Source organism: Octopus bimaculoides, chromosome 13 (genome assembly GCF_001194135.2).
Source record: "Octopus bimaculoides isolate UCB-OBI-ISO-001 chromosome 13, ASM119413v2, whole genome shotgun sequence".
NCBI lineage: Eukaryota > Metazoa > Mollusca > Cephalopoda > Octopoda > Octopodidae > Octopus > Octopus bimaculoides.
In genome coordinates this window covers 44,760,719-44,783,722 of record NC_068993.1, presented here as the reverse complement: position 1 = coordinate 44,783,722, position 23,004 = coordinate 44,760,719, and the positions used below count along the sequence as shown (strand labels likewise).

At 33.7% G+C, this 23,004-nt stretch overlaps 2 protein-coding genes across 8 annotated transcripts in view; one reads left to right on the top strand and one right to left on the bottom strand.

The window, feature by feature from the left end:
- The window catches only part of LOC106880673 (nucleoporin p58/p45), a 58,999-nt gene extending 41,466 nt beyond the window's left edge, over positions 1-17,533 (top strand). Inside the window, exons 14-16 of one of the 6 annotated variants that reach the window (XR_001410772.2) lie at positions 5,733-5,807; positions 11,934-12,035; positions 16,986-17,125. Coding sequence is in view for 3 of the 6 variants with exons in the window: in XM_014930727.2 (XP_014786213.1) it covers positions 5,733-5,807; positions 16,986-17,224 (314 nt within the window). In the remaining 3 variants the exon portion in view is untranslated. Of the gene's footprint in view, positions 1-5,732; positions 5,819-11,933; positions 12,036-16,985 lie in introns of all 6 variants that reach the window. The other 5 variants (XR_001410771.2, XR_008265390.1, XM_014930727.2 and 2 more) reach the window with 5 other exon arrangements.
- Positions 15,670-23,004, bottom strand: part of LOC106880647 (protein FAM114A2) — a 34,909-nt gene continuing 27,574 nt past the window's right edge. Inside the window, exons 14-15 of one of the 2 annotated variants that reach the window (XR_008265392.1) lie at positions 22,683-22,884; positions 15,670-16,043 (exon numbers count right to left, since the gene is read on the bottom strand). The gene's annotated coding sequence lies outside the window, so the exon portion shown is untranslated. Of the gene's footprint in view, positions 16,044-19,453; positions 20,031-22,682; positions 22,885-23,004 lie in introns of those variants that run through there. The other variant, XR_008265391.1, reaches the window with a different exon arrangement.

Sequence of the window (23,004 nt, the reverse complement as noted above, 5' to 3'; positions counted from 1 at the left end):
TCAACATACATATCATTACATATTGGTTTCACATTTTAGCCCCAAATTCCAGAATTATGGGGAATGTGGTGAGTCAATTACATCATCAGCCCCAATGCTCAATTGGTACTTATTTTATTGACCCCCAAAAGGACGAGAGGCAAAGTTGGCTTCAGCAGAAATTGAACTTAGAACATAAAATCAAACAAAATACTGCTAAGCATTTTGTCTGGTACGCTAATGATTCAGCCAGCTCACCTCCTTATGCATATCACTCACATATTGCAGAGGTATCTTTCAGTTTCCATGCCTTCCTTCTTCATGTTGTCTTGTATCTCTGGTTCTCTCTCTCTGTTTCTCATGTAACTAACCACTGGTCAATATTGCTGAATAAATTTTCACCAAAATAAAGACTTAGTATTCACAACCAGCCATCTGTTTTGTTTCTGTTTCATTTCCTGGTGAGTATGAAGTGTAGCTGCTCTGTGTACTTGTCTGAGTGTTGGGTGATAAGGCAGATGACCAGTTTTTGGAAACTGTTATAAAGGTTGAGTAGGCCGTTTGCATCACAGATATCCAAGAAACTTGATCATTTGGATTTTGACATGGAGTCATGATTTGGAATTAATGTACGTTTGTGTATACATTTGCAAATTAGTCTCTGTATATTTGCTCTGCATATGTATAGAGTATTTACGTTTTACCTCTTTTAAATTGTAAACAAAACTATGGTTTGTGTATATTTAATTTACCAGGTATGAAAAATTCAGAATTCTACTATCCTTGTTGCTTTGTTATTGTATTTTCTTCCAAATGTAAAACTGCTTATTAGTCGAATGGAAACAAATTGTCTGTTTGTTGGTCAGGTCAACTGTGGCTCAAGTAAATAATGATTTTATAATCAATGACATTGCCATAAAGCTATATTGAGCCTTGCGCTTATGACTTAAAGGCTTGTATTAATAGATGAATACAGGTATGGCTAAGTAGGTAAGAAGTTTGCTTCACAAACATGTGGTTTCTGGTTCACTCTCACTGCGCAACACCTTTGGTTAGGAATCTCTTCTATAGCCACTGGTCTACTAATACTACGTAAATGGAATTTTGTTGACTGAATCTTTGCAAAAGTTTGTCTGTGGGTCTATGTATTTGACTGATTCATAACAGTGGAGGAAATAAACATACTGAAAAAGCTGGTGCCTTGGGATGTTTTCTGCAATGAATTACAAACACTGCCTTCTCATTCAGAAATGTAGTGAGCCATTGATAGCCCATTGTAAACCTGTAACCAGTGAATTATTATTCACTGGTTGTTACTTAAATATATAGATGTAAATATGGCTATCTGTTTAACTTGCATTTACATTTTCTTTCGTAGATTTCTGCATAACATTGTAATAATGTGCTAATTTTTTTGAAATTAAACCGGGTTTATTTTTTCTTAGTATAGCAGCTTTTCTTTTCACTATGTAGCAGGCAAGCTTCTGATAGCATATAGAGCCTCCAAACACTTGCTTAATTGCTAGAAATAGCATTCCTTAGACATTCTAGAACTATTTTACTAATGTACCAAAATTTTCAGCAATTTAACCCTGTAGCACTCAAATTACTCTGCCAAATGTAAAGCTTATTTATTCATATTGTTTTGAATTAATCATGGATTGTCTCATAGATTTGAAATTTTGATGATATTAGTGTCTATTTTTAGAATGGCATTGTAGGGTAGGTGTGGGGTTAGATCAGGCCAGTTTGAACATTAAAAACAGGAGGCATATTTTGGTCGGATATAGCTGGTTTAAGTGCTAAAGAGTAAAAAGGTCTTTAGCCAGTGCCTTTAGTGAAGATAAGTGAACTAGTGGTTGAAGGGGTATGGCAATCATAATCTCAAGATTGTGATTTTGATTACCCAAACTAGGGGGTGGGGGTACTTGAGCAAAACCTTTCATTTCACATTGCTCCAGTCCTCTTGGCTGTAAATGAGTAACCCTGCAATGGACTGGCATCCCATTCAGGGGAAATGTTATCATTTAAGCCATTTATACATCACAGAAGCCAGGTGACCAACCTTATGAGTGCTAGTAATATTCATGGGTTAGTGATGAACCAATGCCTTTCATTACAGTCAGACAGATGCTTGTATTTAATCTGGAAGCTAGCCAGTTTACTATGATGTTGACCTAACAACTTAATGCTGATTAAAGTTTGTCTCCTGCTAGACATTTTTTGCTAACTACCTTAAAATAAAAATAGAGTAAAGTTACCTTTTCGAGTCATACCAACTTATAAGGGCCGTTTTTGTAGCGTATATATTCCCCACCTGGACAGGACACCAGTCTGTTGCAGGATTACTCATCTTTACTAGCTTAGTGGACTGGAGCAGTATGAAATGGAGTGTTTTGCTCAAGAACACAATGCATCGCCCAGTCCAGGAATCAAAACCACAATCTTAGAATCGTGAGTCCAACAGATGTAAACAAACTCACACTCCTGTGTGTGTGTGCACATGACTGCTATAGTTATGTTCAGAGCTCCAGGTAGCTTATTTTATTCCAGTCTGCTCCCAGTGTGTAGTGGTTAAGTAACTACTATACTCAGTTGTATTACTAGTTATGAAATGCAGAGCAAATGTAGGAGAAATTAAAATAAACACACAAGTCAATATTATTAGTTTCTATGTACATTCCACCATTGTGGTTGCTTGGAACCCTGCATTAGGGTTCCAAGTGCTTTTGGATGCTTAACTAGAATGGATCATCAAGGAACACTTTAACTTTAAGTTAAAGAAAACTAATTGTCATTAGTCCTGTTACACACACACACACACACACACACACACACACACACACACACACACACACACACACACACACACACACACACACACACACACACACACACACACATGAGGCTTCTTTCAGTTTCTGTCCTGTAAATCTACCCATAAGGTTTTGGTCAGCCTGAGGCTATAGTAGAAGATTATACCCAAGATGTGGTGCCCAAACCTCTCAAACCGCACAGCCAAGCCTGCACCCATCTCTATTACTATTTTGTATAAATGATGTGCGTAAAAGATTAACATGTCAGCTACAAGTATACTAACTCAAACAACCTCTGTTCTGTTTACTCAGTCTCTTTCCCAAACTTTTATCTCAACAATGGAGGCAGCCAAGACAGTTCAATATTCTATTATATCTTCTTTTTTTTTCTACTCTGAATTTAAATCCCAGCATGTGTGTGGCTGTTGAAATTGCTCTTTCAGCCTGTCAAGTACCAGTAACATATTGGGATTGAGACGAGTAGGGAAACTAATAATGACATAACGGATTAGTATAAGAAAAGGGAACTCCTGAGTTTTCACTGTTGCATTAGTCATTATTTTGTAAATAATCACTGTAACTCTTTAGCATTCAGATTTCTGTATGGTTTATTTATTTACATTATTTGGATTTAATCATGTATTATCTTGTAGCTTCAAGATTTCAAAATTGTGATTGTTTATCTTTTGAATGACATTATAGGGTAGGTGTGAGAAGAGGGGTCTGGCTGGTTTGAACATAAAACAGAATATTTGAGCCAGATATGGGTGGTACAAATGCTAAATGGTTAAATAACTCTACTAACAAAATCATATAGTTTCATGTCTAGAGATCACATATTTGGAACAAAAAAATTTTTTAAAGACAGGATTTGAAAAATAAAGCATTTTACAAACTAGCTGCTGCATAAAGCTAATTAATTACTTAAGATTTAATTAGAACAACTGGTCTTTTCTAAGTTAAGTTCCATAACTGTCGGACATGTCAGCTTAACACAAATTTCTTGTCATAGATACTCTTAGAAGAAGTTAATGAAACACTCATCAGTTTTATACATTGCTCCTGCTCCTTTCAATAGTAAACTAAACTGCAGCATCATCGTTTAACGTCCGTTGTCCATGCTGGCATGGATTGGATGGTTTGACTAGAACTAGCAAGCTGGGTAGCAGCACCAGACTCCAATACTTATTTACAGTTATGTAGGGTAGGAGCATCAAGCTTGTTAGAAAAGGAATTCTTTTCTTTGCTCACAGAACCAATGACAAGATAACAGCTATCAACTGACACTTGAGTTTTGTGTCTTGCTTGGATTCTAGTCTAACACTATTGTAGTTACCGTAGTAGTTAGTTACTTTCACTGGTACAGCATGAATTCAACTTATCCAGCTCTAAAGGAATTGTGATATTGGAGTGCCATTTTCCAGTGTCTGTAAAAGCCCTTCATGAACTGTGTTTTATGTCACTCCTTCTGCACCTTCTCTTACAAATGTCTGGCCTTGTGTTTATCTACTCAAAATTTTAGGTCTAACAAATTATTCCTAACTGCTGTTAAAGCAGCTACAACTATAACTATCTCTGCATAGTTTTTCCTTTCTTTTGTTTATCCAAATAGCCACAGACACAGCTCTGTAGTTAAGAAGCTCGCTTTGCGACCACCTGTTTTTGGGTACAGTCCCAGTGCATGCTTTAGGAAAGTGTCTTCTACCATAGCCTCTGGCCAACAAATGCCTTGTTAGTGAATTTGGTATACAGAAATTGTGCTGAAGCCTCATGTGTGTGTGTTTTTGTTTGTCCACGCCCACCACATGGTAACTGGTGTTGGTTTGTTCATATCCCATAATCTAGCAGTTTGGTGAAAGAGACAGATAAAATAGGACTTAAATAAGTAGTTTTTTTTTTGTTTTTTTTATCTTCAACTAAATTCATCAAGCCACAGTCCAATGACTGAAACAAGTAAAAGATATTCAGTAATCAGGCGCAGATTGGATCACTGTTTATCATGTGCTTCCCTATTCTTTTCAGTATTGTGTTGATCCCATTGTTGATGGTGTGATAATTCAGATGTCATTCACCTTAAACTTGCCCACTTGTCTTCACTTTTACTCCAGCTAACCAAACCAACACTCCCAACCCCCATCTGACAATCTATTTGGCATCAGACCAAGGTAGTGTCTTTATTCTGACTGAGAGTTTTCACAGCAAGCTAATCCTTTTCTTATTTTCAAAGATCCATTGGACCAAAATAAAAATTGAATAGATTAAAAACCATAGCCATCACAAGCAAGTAAGTATGACATGGGAGCAAACATCATGCTTTCACTACTTGTTTTTGGTAACCCTATGTAGTGCCAAGCAGTCATAGACATTCTCAGCCCCTCCAGCCCTTGTGCTGGTGGAATGTTGAGAATGTGACAGCAAGAGGGAGAAATGGCTGCACCAGCTCTCAGCTGGTACTCATTTTTCAATTGAGCAGACAGAAACAATTCAAAGTGAAATACCTTGTTCAAGGACACAACTTGCTGCCCAGCCCTGAAATCAAAGGATCATTATAATCACAAGCCCAACATGTCGACAGAACTTGCTCACCTTGTGGTTAAGGCCAAAATGATAACCAGAATAACAACATGATAATTACAAATTTCCTATATGTATCATTCTGTACTACCATACCTTGAGCAAATTTTTCTTTTTGGGGTTTTCATGACAAATCATTTTGGATTATGCATATATAATACACTAGGTGTGAATATTTGGACTAACTTGAGGTTAAAGATAGTTTAATGTTGACAAATCAATGTCTGCCGCAAAATACATGCTATTGTTAAAGGTTACTCTTTTTGTCCTTAGTGGTTCATCATAGACCAGCTTTTGGTTCCTTTCTCACAGCTTTGTTGAAACTAAATTGATAATTCCTTCCATTATTATTATTCATTTCAGGATTTTCATGTTTTGGCCAAGGCTCCACTAGTGGCTTTTCCTTTGGTTCCAATACTGCTGCTGTGAAACCTCTAGGTTAGTGGGTGGTAAGGTTTCCTGGATCTTTCTCTATCTTTCCATTTCTTTCTCCTTCCCTCTTCCTTTCACTCACTCACACACCAACCCCCCCACCTCTCTATCTCTCCCTCCTCTTCTTTTTCTCTCTGCCTTCCACTCGATTTTCTTTATTTTTTAAACCACACCCGTCGGACAATCAATCAATAAGCTGTTTGATAGATGGACCCTTCGTTGGAGCAATAAAATTTGATATCCAACAACATACCAGTATTCTTCAATGACAGCAAATTCAGACATGTAAAATAAAGAATAATTTTATATACTGCTTATAAAAGAAACAAAAAGAAAAAAACAACCAAGCTTTCGAGTCTGCTGTTTTCAATTTGGCCTTAGGCTGTTTTTTTTTTTTGTTTTTTTTTTTTCTTCCTTCAAACCTCATTGAATCATTAGTGCTGTGTAATGTAAACATTTCTTTACAAACAAGAACCAAATATATCTGCTTCAACAAAAAAAAAAAAAACCTGTACGCTTAACTTCATTTGCTGATACTAAGAGATAGGGGAAGCAAATAAAAATATAATCATGCTATAGACTTCTTCCTATAACCTGTCAACAAGAGAAAGGCAAAATATTCTAGGCATTAGACGGTTACTGGTTTATATTTACAAAACCGTATTGATGAATAATTTTTTTTTTCCTTTAATAAAAAATATTTAAAGAATCAAACATGTCCTATTTTCTCTGCATCCATTAATATCTAAAAGAAGTAATTGTCTTTCCTTCGTTGTGATGACGCTTAGAATTGTATTTCTGGTTGTTTGTCCCTATAGTTTTGCATTAGCTCCTGTCATTGTTGTATATGTTGTCTGTGTTTGTATGTACATGTGTGCACCCATTCTATATTGCACATTTACAACTGTATTTCTCTGTGTCTACATTGCTGTAATTTTAAAGAATTTTTTATATGATAGTATGCAATTTGTGTGTGAAAGTGCGTGTATTGAATGAAGGTACATTTCATTTAATAAAAATTTCCTTTTCTTTACACAAATGTTGAACCAATTTGAAGATTTTACACACACACACACACACACACACACACACACACATACACTAGTTTAACTAATCAGATATGACAATGGTGCTGTTGCATTAATATTTAGGTTTTGAAATAGATTTATAAAGTACTTTTGAAATGCATTTTTGCAGAACAGTTTAAGATTTTTGGTTATTAGCCCAGGATACTTTCAGTAAAGTTACCAACATGACATTTAGCTACTGCTGATGATTTCCAAATCATTTCTTATATTATTAATTATATAAATATAGGTAATTAAATGTTATGAAAAACAAGTTTGCTGTTAAATCCCCCAGTATTTGTGAGGAGAAAATCTAATGATATGACGCTTTAAACTAGTAGATACTGTTTCATCATATACTTGAGGGTTTACTTGTACATAGATTCCTATCACTTTTTAAAGTTATCTCTTCACATTTTCTATAGAATTTAGAGCCAGCACTGGGAGTATACAAAACATTCGTAAATCTCAGTGCTGACTCTAGTTTCTATAGAAAATCTGTTGAGATAACTTTAAAAAGTGATTGAATCACACTGCTAACATGGTATTGACTTATAAAGCCTTCTATGTACTTGATAGAATATTATGGTTAGATAACTAAATACGGTGTCCCTACCAGTGGTTAATATGTTCCTACATATATTGATTGTGACAGTTGACACCTCTCACTTTCATATCCTGACATTTAAAAATAATACCTGTATTCACTGTAGGGGGTGTAATTGTCATTTAAAGAGAAAATCTGGAGGAAATGTGGCACAAATTCAATTTTTGGTGATATGACAGTGGCTAATAATATTAACAATAACGAATATTTTTTAGATTAGCACATGGCTATAAATTTTCAGGAGTCAGTTGAATTGATCTCATTGTATAACTGTTCCTCTATTCTCATCAAACATAAGGGCAATGAAAATCAAAGCCAGCTCCTACTGGAGTTGACGAGAAAGAGATCTAACTAAATCCTTACCATTTAATGTCCATTTTCCGTGCTGGCATGGGATGAACAGTTCAGCAGGAGCTGGTGAGCCGGAGGAGCGCACCAAGATCCTCTGTCTGCTTTGGTATGGTTTCTTTGACTGGGTATCCTTCCTAACATCAACCACTTTACTGAGTGTACCGGGTGCTTTTTATGTGGAACCAGCCCAGTGAGGTCACCGTTCAGCACTGTAATAATATATATTGATTATATCAAAGTTGACTCCTGGTTGAGTTGTCTGCTATATATACATACATACATACACATTCTGTGTATGTGATGAAATTAACACATAACAGATACACTTGCAGCATGCAAACCATTTCAAATATATACTAGATAACAAAGAACCTTTCTACATGGTCACTAGAAATAGCAGCCAAATCTCTTTTACATACTTTATCTTAAATAGACAATGTAATTCTGGATACTCCTAAAAAGAAGTGATGGCCACACACTGAAAGCCTTAGAACCTGAGGCTAAAAGAATGATAATGAACTTTTTTTTTTTTTCTTGCCCTCATTTTCAATGTGAAAGTCTTGTTTACAAATAATATTTAATATTACTTATAGTGCAATGTTATTTAGTGATTTCTCCTACATATCTTTATTAACTTCAAAGTTTGTCTTAATATAATTTGTAGAAAAAAGCATCACATTAAGTGACTTCTGTTCATCCTAGTTATTAATATGTTTAAGTTTCACTTCAAACGCCTGATTCAACCAAATCACCCTCTGCAGTCCATTCAATTATATAATTGAGTTATCTTGTTTGTCGTTGGATTGTGGTCATGCTGGGGCACCATTTGAAGGGCTTTGTTGAATAAATTGACCGCAGTACATGTTTCTCTAAGTCTGGTACTTATTCTCTCAGTCACTTTTGTTGAACTGCTAAGTGGTGGGGACATAAACAAACCAACTCTGCTTGTCAAATGATGAGAGAGACAAACACTATAACACGTATTCTCAGATATAATAAGTAAAAAGTGGCATATATGGTGTTACATTTATTCCATGGTTCACAGGTTCCCACCACTCTTTCCATCTACCAAATTCACTAACAAGGCATTGTTCAATTCAGTCTCTATTGTAGAAGACACTTGCCCAAGGTGCTGCACAGTAGGACTGAACCCAAAACCATATGGTTTCAAAGTGAGTTTCTTAACAGCTAAACATTAAAATATTTCTAATCCTATACACTAACGGAGACAATGAGAGAATGTACTTGTCCATCAAAATTAATATATCAGTTGCTTTTCATAATTCCATCAGGAAGTGCTGAAGATGTTCTGATAAAACGCCTTTATTTATCATATTTTTTTAAATGCCAAGTAAGGCCAATTTATTTTTACCTGGCACAGAAACCTATGTAACAGGTATGTATGAGTAGAAATGAGATTGTGTAACATTCAAGAGAATATAGCTACAAACTGATGTAAAAAAATATTTAAATAAATTTTGATATATTTATGTGTTAATAGTGACGGCAACACCAGTTATTTCTCTTTAATATATGATACAATAAAAAGGCTGCAAACTGGCAGAATCATTAGCACAATGGGCAAAATATTTAGCATTTTATCCATCTTTACATTCTGAGTTCAAATTCCACCAAGGTCTACTTTGCCTTTTATCCTTCTGAGGTCGATAAAACAAATACGAGTTGAATACTGGAGGTCAATGTAATTGACTTATCCCTGCCACAAAATTGCTGGCCTTGTGCCAAAATTTGAAACAAATATATGATGCAATAATTGAGAGGTGTTAAATATTAATATAAGGAGTTGTATCAATTGAACCGAAATCTTGAGGGGAGTTAACTGTGAATTCTAAAGATAAGAATAATGTAGTAGTGTATGTGACTTATTTTGTGATAGCTTGATTACATTTGGTGAATGGAAACTAGTGAATATTTTTTTAAGAAATTTTATTCACTATAGGCATAGCTGGTTTTGAGTTCAGTCCCTTAGTGCCGCACCTTGGACAAGTGTCTTCTATAATAACCCTAGACTGACCTATGCTTGGTGGGTGAATTTGGTAGATGGTAACTGTGATTGCCCATCACCTGTATGTGCTTGTGTCCTCCATCACTATTTGGCAATTAATGTTAGTTTGTTTACATTCTTGTAGTAGAGTGGTTTAACAAAAGGGACCAATAGAATATGTCAAGATAAGTACTGGCATCAGTGTGTTCAAAGAAAACCCTTCAAGACAGTGCCCCAGTATGACTGAAACAAGTAAAAGATAAAGATTATACTATCTAACCATCCCAGTAAGCCAGATTATCTAAAAGCTACTTATGAAAGATTCAGTTTGGAATTTAGGTGTAATTTACACCATCTGTTGTTAAGTGTGGGATCTGTCTCACATATTGTAATATATAGCTGCTTCGACATGCTGAACAAAATTACTGAAATCTTCTCCAAGAGCCATCGCAGTTTTATTCATTAAGGTTAGTAACGGTGGTAGGTATGTATACATCATTATCATCATCATCATTACAACAGCTACTTTTCCATGCTGGTATGGGTTGGAGAGTCTTTATTGAGGCAGATTTTCTATAGCCACATACCCTTACTGTCTCCAATCCTCACCTGTTTGCAAGTAAGATAATATTTCACCATAACTGACACTCATTTACAATTATATGATGTGAAAGCAGAGAGACAGTAACACACATACTTATGTATGTAATATATATTTGTAAACGGGCTTCCACACAGTTTTTGTTAACTGAAATACACTCACAAGGGTATTCGTTGGCCTAAAACTATTGTAAAAGCCACTGCCCAAGTTGCTATGCTATGAGCTTGAACCTGAAACCATGTGGTTGGGAAGCAGACTTCTTATCACTCAACCATGCTTTCACCTATCATTAATTTAATTTGGTTCTTAAAGGATCAGGCTGCTCTCACTTTTTTATTTTTGTCAAGCAAATGAAAAAAGAGTCAGTTTAGAATACTGTCAGCGGTGAAAAAGTCCAGTGTGTAAATCTGGTCCATTGAATAAATTTCTCTGGGATAAAATGCAAACCAACATTAGTATTGTTCTTAGAAGAGCTTTGTGCTTACAACCCACCCTTCAGCTAAGGTAGAATTGACTTATGACTTACTTAGATATCCCTGAAAGAAGTGTTACGGATATCAACTTATAAAATCTAAGCTTGTGGCATATTTTTTTCCCGAAATTGCCTTTTTTTTTTTTTCCTGTTGGTTTGAAATGTTCATAAATGCTATCATATGTTTGTAAGTCATAAAAATAAATTAAATTTATCATATTTCTTTTTTCTATGAAAAGAAGGAAAAAAACTTAAAACTGAAATTTCTTGCATTACTAAAAATATTAGGAGCTTTGTACCCCATTCTTCCCTTTTTTTTGTTTTCAATTTCAAATTAGAAAGTTATACCCATTAGAATTATCTAAGCTGAAATATTTGCGACATTTGTGCTTACTAAATTCACTCATGATATAACTTCATTATTACTAACATTAGTAACTAGAATTTTGAGTAGCTTTATTGAAAACTACCTTTCAATGGGCTTAAATAATATTTTTCTGCAAATGATTTTTTTAAATTTTTATTTTGCAAATTTTGGATTTTCTTTTAGCTTTTAAATTAATACCATATTTATGTTAAAATTTTAATCCATTTCATTCAATATTTTTCGGATATGTAACTTTCATCCAATAACTGATAATTTTTTTTGTTTTGTTTTTTTTAAATTGTCAGTTGTCTCCCTTGTCATCTTCATTTATTAATTTTTAACATTTTCAAGACATTTGTACCATTTTTGTTTGTTTATTTATTTGTTGTTTTTTTTCTGTTAATTTAGTTTTTGTCTGAAATACCAACTCCTAACTTCAAATGATCCAATTCATAATGTTTACTCATATAGATCGTTAAATAAATTACAAATAATATTTTTAAAATCCTCGAAGACCGACTAACTAATAAAGCTAATCCCACCACCCGCTTCGCCTCCCCTCTCTGCCCATCACAACATATTAACCCTTTGAAATATTGTTTAATAGATATTTTAGCTATTCAGAGCTTGTTTGTATTTTTTTTCTTAAATCTGTTTTGCAGGTTGAAAATATTAAATTCCTGTGAAATTTTGGTCATGAGAGAACCATCATTGTTCTTTAATGCAGTGCATGTTCTCTTGTGGCCTTTTGACTTCTAGTGCAAGTGAGTTTCTTATTCTAGTTTGGGTTGATTATCTTATTAAGTAAACTTAATCTAATTAAGGGTTTTTTTTCTTTCTCCCTCCCTACTCCTTCCTTTCTGTGTGCACCTGATTAAATAAAACATATGTGTGTGTATATATATATATAAATATTGAGTATGGAAATTTTGCTTCAGTCTTCATTTTAATTCCTTTCCCAGTTAGAAATTTTGAAGTTGATTAAAATTTGAAATTTTAGTTTTTGTAAACTGAAATGGAAAGAGTGATGAAATGAATAAAAACATTTTAAAAAATACTGTAAGAAGTTGAATTAAATTCAGTTAAAAAGAAAAAGGTATAAACACATCTTTTACTCATTTCAGTCATTGAACTGTGGCACTGTCTTGAAGGGTTTAGTCAAACAAATTGACTCCAGTACTTCTTTTTAAGTCTGGTACTTATTCTATCACTCTCTTTTGTCAAACCACTAAATCATGAGGACGTAAACAAACCAACATCAGTTATCAGGTAGTTGTTGGGGGGGGGGGGCAAAAACACGCACACACACACACACACACATACATATACATGACAGGCTTCCTCTCAGTTTCCGCCTACCAAATATACTCACAACGCATTGGTCAGCTCAATAGAAGATACTTGCCCAATGTGCTGCACGACAGGACTAAACCTATAACCACATGGTTGCAAAACGAGCTTTTTTAACTCCACAACCAAGATATTCTAAATGTTAGAAACAAAAAATTATTTCAGATTTCTTTCCTTTTTTCCTCAACTTAATTTCGGTTTATGAAAACAAAATCCCAATTATAACCTCTTGAAATTTCAGTCTGGTAGGAGGAAGATGATTTCCATCTCTTATATATATATATATTTATATATATATATATATATATATAATATGTATAATACACTCAATGGTTTTCTAAGGTTAGAATTAATTGTTCTTATAATCTTGCTCTTCTCTCTATGGTCATGGTGCTTCTTTGTTACAGCATGTGTGACATACCTGTTTTCAACAGACCCTATCTTTCTTCTAAACTTCAAAAAACATTTCATTCTAGACTCAACCAATAAATCAGGTGTTTTTTTGGGGGTTTTTGTTTTTGTTTGTTTTTTTTCATTTTTGATTTACTTACTTCTGAGTACACCTTCAGCTATCTTTCTTTTTGGTACTCTACTCATCAACCCCCTTACCTGTGTGACCAATCTCTTTTCTTCTGGTTTGAAACTTCGACTCTGTATTCATTTGGAATGTATCTCATGTTTCTGGCAATAAACAAGTTTAGAAACAGTAATATAACACATTACTACTTAACAATTTTCTATCCAGTTGGTTGGGTAACATTATTTTAAACATCATATCTTATAAATGAGAGGTTGTGTTTGCAAATAATAGTGTGGCCTGCTAGCTGTTCTCTTTTCTATTTTGAGTGTGCTTAAGATTGCCAAACAATTATTATACAAATTTAAGATGTCTTTTTTTTTAAAGAAAGAAAAAAGGACATTTTGTTTGTTTTCTAAAAGATTTAAACAATAATATATTATAATTATAGTATTTAATATTATTTTCTCTATTTCCGCACAGTCTATTGTGCACTGGCTGTAATGCATGTTGCTTTCATTGGTTTTCATAGAATTTGCATGTCCTGGAATGCTGGATAAAATGCAATAACTTAGAAAAGAAAAAAAAAAATGCTTGATCTATGACTAGTTTGTAGAGATTGTTTAATTTCAATATTGCTGTCATATATATAACAAAGCTAAAACTTGCTAATGTCTTGACTTTCTAGTTATTTCTTATACATTTTATTTATTCAATGAATTGGGATGCTTTGTCTTTTTGTTGATATTATCTTCAAACTTTATTAGTAACAGTTATTTAAGTGGTTCTTGACTATTGATTTGATACAAGGTAGCATCTGAGAGGAGGTGGCGGCGGGGGGGGGGGACTAAAAAAATATAGCAATTAAGTGACTGTAGCCATGTTATATGTATATATATTTATATTCATTTGTTTTAAAGCTGAAACTTCACTCAATCAAATGAATAGCTAAAATTCTGTGTATTCAGGACTTTCTCCTCTTGTACATCAAAAACTCCAAGACCATTAGTTCTGATCAAATTGAAAATCCTACTGTTGAAACTACTAACACTGAAAATGTTATTGTCGGTAAGGTTACGGACTTTTTTTTCAGTCTACATGTAATATCAGTATGAAATTATGACTAATTGGTTGTCATAAGGAGAGAAGTGCAAGGTATAACAGCAATAAAGGAGGTGGGTGTGGACCTCAACTTAACTACTTGTAAAATATGTGCTTAGTCTGTAACCATGGTTTTTAACTAATTACCACAGCAGATTGCTAGGAGTATCATAAGTATTATCAAACACATACAATGTTTTGATTGTTAAAGTAGAAGTAGCCTTGGATTTTTTTTTTTTTTTTTCCCCCCAAACGCAATTCAAAACCTTAATTACCGTAATGTTACCAGCAAAATAATTTTGAGTGTTGTCTTATATTATGGTGGGTGGTCATGGAGATAATTAAAGCTTGTAAAGAGTACAGTCAATTATATAAGATCCAGAGAGTTAAAAGCAAAGTTAACCTTAGTGGGATTTGAACTGAGAACTGGAAATAAATACCAGAAATTTTGTCCAACCCTCTAATGATTCTTTCAATTCATTGTCCTTGTCGTAGTCATACACTAAGCTGTTTGCTTACTGTTGAACGGTTTGCAGTTAGCTGAACAACTCAAAAGGAAGTCAAACTCTTTCCTTGGAGGCTCAACATTTTGTAACATGAATCCATGTTTTCATGACCAAGACAATTTTCTATATCCCAGTTTGCGTAGCTATAAGTAGGTATGATGGGTAGGAAAGAGATAGTTTAAACGTCTCAAGCAATAGGGAAAAGAATCTGTTAAATTTTTCTACCAAGAAATTTTGATACTAAACTTATCCCCAGTAGTATAATTTTTCTGCCTCAATTTAGTACTATAAAGCACTAATATGCATTTGACATGTCTGCTGATGAGTGTGTTTCCAACTGCCTTTGATTTCATCTTTGGAGATCACCAGCATCCAAAGATCTGACTTCATCATTTCTCCGTCTGTGGCTGCCCATCTTCAATTAGCACACAACACATTTTTTATTTAAATTCTTCAAGAAAGGAAATAAATTTTATTCCTACTTTACAAGGCTCATATGTTATGATTTTTATCAAAAGCATTTGTTACTTGGAATAAAATATTTAACCAAGAATTGAAAATGAGTTGCACAAACCAAACTGGCCCGGGGTTTACCTTTCATTGTACAATGTTTTTTTCTGCATGAGACCCAGGTCAGCCCTGAGCAAATTTATGATTAGAAGCATTCTAGCCATGACCAGTTTATCTTTGTATGACATAGTCTTACACATACAAATGTGATTTAAGAAAATTTGATTGATATTTTAAGCCAAACAACCATGGTTCTCAATTATTTTTGCCTATGGACCCCCCCCCCCTTGATTCCTATTTCACTCAACTGAACCCTCAAAGCTATTCAATGTTTAAAAAAAAATCCTAGAATACCATTATAATTAAATAGGAAATGTATAAAAAATTTTAATATTTTGTGTATTGTGGAGATATAACCAATTTATTGCACATAAATTTCTACACAAAAATCTTTATATGGCCCACAGTTGAGGACCACTGATGCAGAGGGTCCCTGGAATTACTGTATTTGATGGCATAAAAGATGCATGGGCATATCAGATCTGCCTCAATTGTAGCAGTCTATATTTCAAGGAAAAATGTTATTAGTACATTAAAGCTTATGGGAGTCCTGACTTTGCATATAGCACCCTAGGTCATCCTTTTGAGACAAGTTTTTTTGGGGAAAAAGTCCATCTTATATGCCATCGAATATGGTAGATATGGAGAATTAATAATTCCATTTCTTTGACTTCCACGTTTATCTGAACAAGGTATAAGGGAGCTTAATTGTTTCCCACTTTTCAAATCTAAAATATAGAAACAAGACAGTACTAATGATTAAATGAAATTCTCAACCCTTTAGCGAATGTTAGTTCATTCAGAATTAAATAGGATAATTAGTAACACGTATGGTAATGCGCTAAGTCGGTGACTAGAAATAGTTTCAAAAAATCTTTCAGTTTGCACAAAATCAAGACAAAAACTAAATTTTTTTCTCTTTCACACTCACACAAACAATTTAAAGAATTTAATAATGATAATATTTACAAAATTTTACCTTAATCTTTTAGCATTCAGATCTGTCCAATGTAATGCTTTACTTATTTATTCACATCGTTATGAAATAATCATGCATTATCTCAAAGATATGAGATTTCAATGATGCGATTGTTTATTTATAGAATTACATTGTAGGATAAGTGTGATAAGCTGGATCTGGACAATTTAACCCTTTAGCATTCAAACCAGCCATATCCAGCCAAAATATTCTGTTGTATGTTCAAACTGGCCAGATCTGGCCTCTGCCATCTACAGTATAATTTCACTCTAAAATAAACAATCTTCAACATCTCAAAGCTAGAAGATAATGCATGACGAATTGAAAAACAATATGAGTAAATAAGCATTACATTTGACAGAATAATCTGGATGCTAAAGGGTTAAATGAAAAGTTGTTGTTTATGCATTTGTTGAAGTTCTGTTTCCTTATTGACTAATTACAATATTTTTTTTTCCAGGTTGTACAGAAAAAAAAAATCGATTAAGTAAAATACATTGCTCGCATGTTCTTCAATTAAAATTTTAGCTTCTCTTTAAAAAGCATGTATTACAATGTTTAGAATCTGATGTGTGAGTGCGTGGACATTGTAGAAGTGAATTAATCTTTCTGTATATGAATAACATTTTGATTAGAATTGATTCTGTTGTCGTCACAATCCTTGAATTTCTTTTGTCACCTGTTTTGTTAGGAACGATCCTCAACACACCAGGAAGTCTATTTGGTACATCAGGAAGCACAACAACACAGTCGGGGCTACTCGGTACACAACCCAACACTGCAACTGGAGCAACATTCTCATTCAATAATCTGTCGACAACGCAACCCAACTTTGGAACCGGAGATGGACAACAGTTAGCTGGAGGCCAGAACAGAGCTTTTCAATTACAAAAACCACCTCCACCAGCCAGTAAGCGAGGCAAACGGTAATGTTTAACAATGTAAAGCTGAGCCAGCTGACAAAGCACATTTTGTACATACATAAAAAATGTTTGACTATTTCTACTATCATCCACATTAATAATTTAATAATACACTGAATTCTAACTTTGTTTTTAAGATAATTATATGTAAAAGTAAAAAAAAAAAAATACAATACTTTTCTGTGTTATTTTTATATTTAAAAACAAAATTACTCAGACATTGTATCTTCTTCCTCACGGAATCCATTTGACTTCATCTGTAATTTTTGCCATTTGTCATTAAACATCTCAACAATAAAAACAACTTTTAACAACATATCTGTGTTGCTCAATTTTCTATTGTTTAGTTTTGATATATTCATATAGTGAAACTTAATTCAGTTGGCAACCGTGTACATCCTTATCACTGCACTGTACCACACCAATGTGCTATGATGTATAGGTAGATGTACTGCCAAAAATAATTAGTTCATTTTTAATAAATGTAATACAAACTAAAAATTCTAAATAAAGTACCTAATTTTTTGTAAGCCAAATGGTTAAAACTATCACATTGCAAGTGAAATTGGACAGACAGAAACTGTATCAAAGCCCTTTGGCTAGATTATCCCTGTAATTTTCAGTTACAACCTTGTCACTGTGACATACTGATTCCCCCACGGAATTATATTAAGTGTACATGTGCCTGTGGACTGTTTTGCCACTTACAAACTAAATCAATGAGCAATTAATTCAGTTGATCAAACAACTGAATCCTCATTGATGGAATCAATGAAAATCTACTTTATTTAGAGGCTAAACTATGTAAAGAACACCACAATGATATAAACATAGCAGTAAAATAATACATGAAAATAAAACTGGGGCTCTGTTGGTAACAACAAGGGTTCCAGTTGATTCAATCAACAAAACAACCTTCTCATGAAATTAATATGTAATAGGCTGAGCGCTCCACAGACACATGTACCCTTAAAGTAGTTCTCATGGAAATTCAGCATGACACAGAATGTGACATGGTTGGCCCTCTGAATTACAGCTACAACTCATTTTTGCCAACTAAGTGGACTGGAGCAAGATAAAATGAGTACCTTGCTCAAGGACATAATACACCACCAGAAATCAAGTTCACAACCTTACTGTCATGACCCGAATATCCCTAGCCACAAAACCACAGGTCTCCACATACATGGAAATCAACAGTTTGAGTAAGTAGGGGTCTAAGAATCAATAGGGCGTAGCTTCTCATTAATGTTGTACTATGTTCTAGTCAAAGACACTTAATCATTGTGGTGGTGTTTTTTTTTTTGTATTATTTGAATTCTTTTCAGAAAAATGTGACTAATGTGTAACAATAATTTAAAAATATTCCGCTGGCACATAAAATGCACCATTTTGAGCGTGGCCGTTGCCAGTACCGCCTGACTGGCCTTCGTGCAGGTGACACGTAAAAGCACCCACTACACTCTCTGAGTGGTTGGCGTTAGGAAGGGCATCCAGCTGTAGAAACTCTGCCAAATCAGATTGGAGCCTGGTGTTGCCATCCGGTTTCACCAGTCCTCAGTCAAATTGTCCAACCCATGCTAGCATGGAAAGCGGACGTTAAACGATGATGATGAAAAATCCTGAGGAAAATAAAGCACTGAGAATGTTCATTGTGAACAAAAACTGTACCAAAAGCAGACAAGTTGAACATAGTAGAAATAACATTTGTAATAAACAAACAAACTAACCACTGAGATTACTTATTAAAGGATTTCCATGTAAACTCTTTTCTGTTGGTAGTAAACTCAACAAATATTGTAACTGATGAGTACAGGATATAGCTGTAGTGTTTGATAAGAGCTGCTGCTATATATCCAACCTTGTTCAGGTTTAGTCAGACATAGCTTAAAACATCTACCATGAAGTGGTAGAGAGTTGTTGGTTAACCCCAGGCTGAGTAGATTTATGCAAGCATAGCTATGTGGTTAAGAAATTTACTTCACCACTATATGGTTTTCGTTCAGTTGCACCGAACAGCACCTTCAGCAAAAGTCTACCAAAGCTTTATGAGTTAAATTTGATAGCCAGACTCTTCCTGTTCTTGGATAAAAAAAAAAAAAAAAGCTACACAGTCATAAGTTCAAATCATACCACAATTACGGCACTTAGTTATTTTGGTTAAGTGATTCCTGTAGAAAGAACATTCAACAGTAAAAACATTTTCCAACAAAGAAAAAAAAAAAAGACAACTGTATACTGGTGCATACAATTTTTTTATATATAGTTTGTCAGGTAAGGGAAATCATGGGTTGGTTGGGTTGCTTCAGAAGGAAGTAGCACAGCAAGAAATTGAGTTATCCTCAAACCAGAGACCTGATCTGAATGCTTGTAGCAGGGTTGAGTCCCCTAAAGACGTCCAAGAGCCTATTGTTGTCTAGCCTCAGATTAGCTTAACTGAGCAGACCTGGTGTTCTAGCAATAGAACACCTTTGGTCTTTTCTTAGAGATTGCTTATCTAGGTATTAGATTGTGTCCTCTTCTTTTCAAGATGGTAGGTTGTAATTTGAGTGGGGTTGGCTGCTATTCCTAACATGTTAAATGGCTATGTAGAGGTTCTTTATTGGCTGGCTGGCTGACATGTTCTACCACAAGGTCCAGTCCTTGTGGTGTGGTGGTTTGTGTGTCTCAGTGAGCCTAAGAGCTAAGCCAGCAGAGTGCAAGTTCCTGGTAGGGTCTTCCATTCTGGGCAGGTTAGTGGATAGAGGCCAGACTAATATGGGTCACCTCTTTGCAAAGTTAAAAATGGATTTGTGTAAGGCCAACACTCCTACCTAGAAAAAAGCAATGTTACAGAAGCATTGATAACAATTCAAAACAAACAAGACCTGGGAGAGGAAGGTCTTCTCTTAGAAAAATGTGACACAGTGCAGCAAAATCTAATAGAAAGCTGCAAGGAAATAGAGGGTCCATCAGGAAAGAAGCAGAAAAGACAGCCTAGAGACGATAACAGTGAAGAAAAGCCATTGATGGCATATACTCTATAGGAAGTAAAAGACTTAAGTGACAGTATTTTGAAACAGAAGTAAAATTTAGAAAACAAGTAAAAAAAACTTTGGTCAAAACATGTGTGTATGTATATGTATGTATTTGGATATATATGTATTCCATGCAATGTTATATATATATTTATTTCACAGATTGACATTACATTTAAGAGGGTAATTCATATTTACAAGCCAAATATACACAACTTTATTTAAGCAATGAGAGAATATCACCTCACCTCAAACTTCCACTTTTTATCAGATCTTTCGTTCAAGTTTGGGGGGGGGGGGTTTAGTCAGATCTTTTTCAAATTTTAATATAGATTTATTTTTCAATTTTTTTTTTTTTGTAATTTAATGAATAAAATAATTTTAATTTTTAGAATTTTTGTTTTATTTGTTTGTTTTTTTTTGTAATATTACTGCAACTTATTAATATATCTTCAAATTTGGGCATTAAACACTTAAAAATAGATTTGTTAGAAAATGGAGATATTTGCTAAAACAATAAAACTGTACAAAGATAAAATATAGAAATGCATATATCAAATCTTGTAAAGATTAGGAAAAAAAAAAGAATCTCGAAAGGATTTTTATAACAAATCTATATACAATAAGACAAGATCAGGTTATCAAAAACGTTTCAAGAATGGGTATTAAGAACATTAACCAAATACTACAAACTTAAATTACCAAATCAGTAATATAAGGCTGTATCATTTTTTTTCCTTTTTAAACACTCAACTTGTGGAATCAAGTTAATCCTTATAATGTCTTTCATTTATTATTACTTCTTCCTGATATAAGTACGAAAGCAGATATCAAACCTTAAGCTACAAAATTTCAAGTTGTAAACAACAATAAGACATTATAAAGCATTCTGGCTCCTCTATACTTTTAATTGTAGAGCTAATGCAAATTGAAAAAAATCTCAGCTGCGCAGAGGGACTAAACTATCAACCTCTATCTTAGAGTCATGTATGAGATGTTTTGGTGCCACTTATTTGACACCAGCTGATCCAGCACTGATTTATTTGACATCATGCATCTTCAATATTTTTCTCATGCTTCCCTCCATCTCTCTCTCTCTCTCTCTCTCTTAGTGTTTATATCTGTTAGCATATTTCTCTATATCTATGAGGAGAGGGGAAAGTTTTTGCCAATCATATTCAATTAATAAAGTGTAATGTCTCCCTCTCCCTCCTCTCTCTTTCTATCTCTCTCACTTTCAATCTGTATGTGTATATTTCTGCACATATATGATTGAGTGTTTGCTTCCAGCACCAAAAAAGCATTGTCACCAAAACAAACCGAATGTCCAGTTCACAGTGTCAAATCCTGTGTCCACACAGTTGTGCCAAGTCATCTCATTCCATTTAGAATGCTGTGATTCAACAGCTGAGCCATGATGCTTTCCTAATAAGAAAGCAGTATTAAATAGTTCTTTGTTTGGTTTAAACATTATTAGGCTTCTAACCACACTAGAACATTCTTAATTATTAAACATTAGTATAGCAATTAAATGATGATAGTATTGCTTCTATATTTTCTCATTATCCAATAACAGAGCAACACAATACAACTGAACAAATTATTGGGGTAAATCTTCAAAAAGGAACAATAAATAGATTTGGTTTATATTGTATGATGATTGTTGCCAAATTAGAGTTTACTTTCATATGCAAAAGATCACAGCAGTATGACATTGTCTAAATAGTATTGTATTTCAAAAATAATTCATATTTTGGAGGCAGATCTATTGCTAGAAAAAATACTCTGAGATTCTCAGAATAGTAAAATTATATTAATCTGATATGTAAACTTTAAATATTTTTTTTTGTATAAATTTAGAAATAAATCTTATTTAAAAAAAAATAATAACAAGAATAACAATTAGTTGATATGATTGATCTAAAATTATTCAAACATTTCAATGATATTTAAATATTAATTTGTTACACATGTTGGTATAATACCTTGCAATTATAGGGTTTGAATCAAGAGACTGTGCAACATTCATCATTCTGTTCTCAAGAGCATTAGCAATCAAGGTAAGTTGATATAAATTGGATGCAAGCAGGAATAAAAACTAAAGTCCCAGATTTTGATTGCCAGGAGTTCATTTATAATCTAAAGTGTTCTTCACCACACAATGATATTTAGATATAGATATATATTAAAAGAAACTTTGTGTAAGTTTTCAAATATGAAAAAAACCTACACTGAAATCAATTTAATCAGTCACTGAAGAGCAAGAAACTATTTTAACAGGGAGCCCATCAAGAATGAAAGCTTCATTTTATAATGGCAAGAATGAGTACTTGCAATAAAATAATAGGACAAAATATATCTAGAAACCAAGTCAGAAATGCATGATATAACATAACTTATAGCATAACATATTGAATTTACAGGTGTAGTAGAATCCAAGCAACTTACGTAGCAGTAATAAAACAAGTTATAATATGATATATAGAATATGAGACAGTATTTTTTGATTGGTAAAGCAGTTGGTGGGTGGATACAGTTTCACAGTTTAATCAAACATTTGCATCGACTTCTTATTTAGGTGCATGATCCAATTATTCAATGATTGAGGGTGCTTTTTGTTCTTATTTCTTTTTTTTTAAATTTAAAATTACTGAAAGCAGGAAATTTGACAATGATAACAAAATAAAAATTAATCAATACATCTTTAAATAGTTAAGAAAAAAAAACAGAGAGCAATTTATTTACAAGACAGAATTTAGCAAAACCGAGT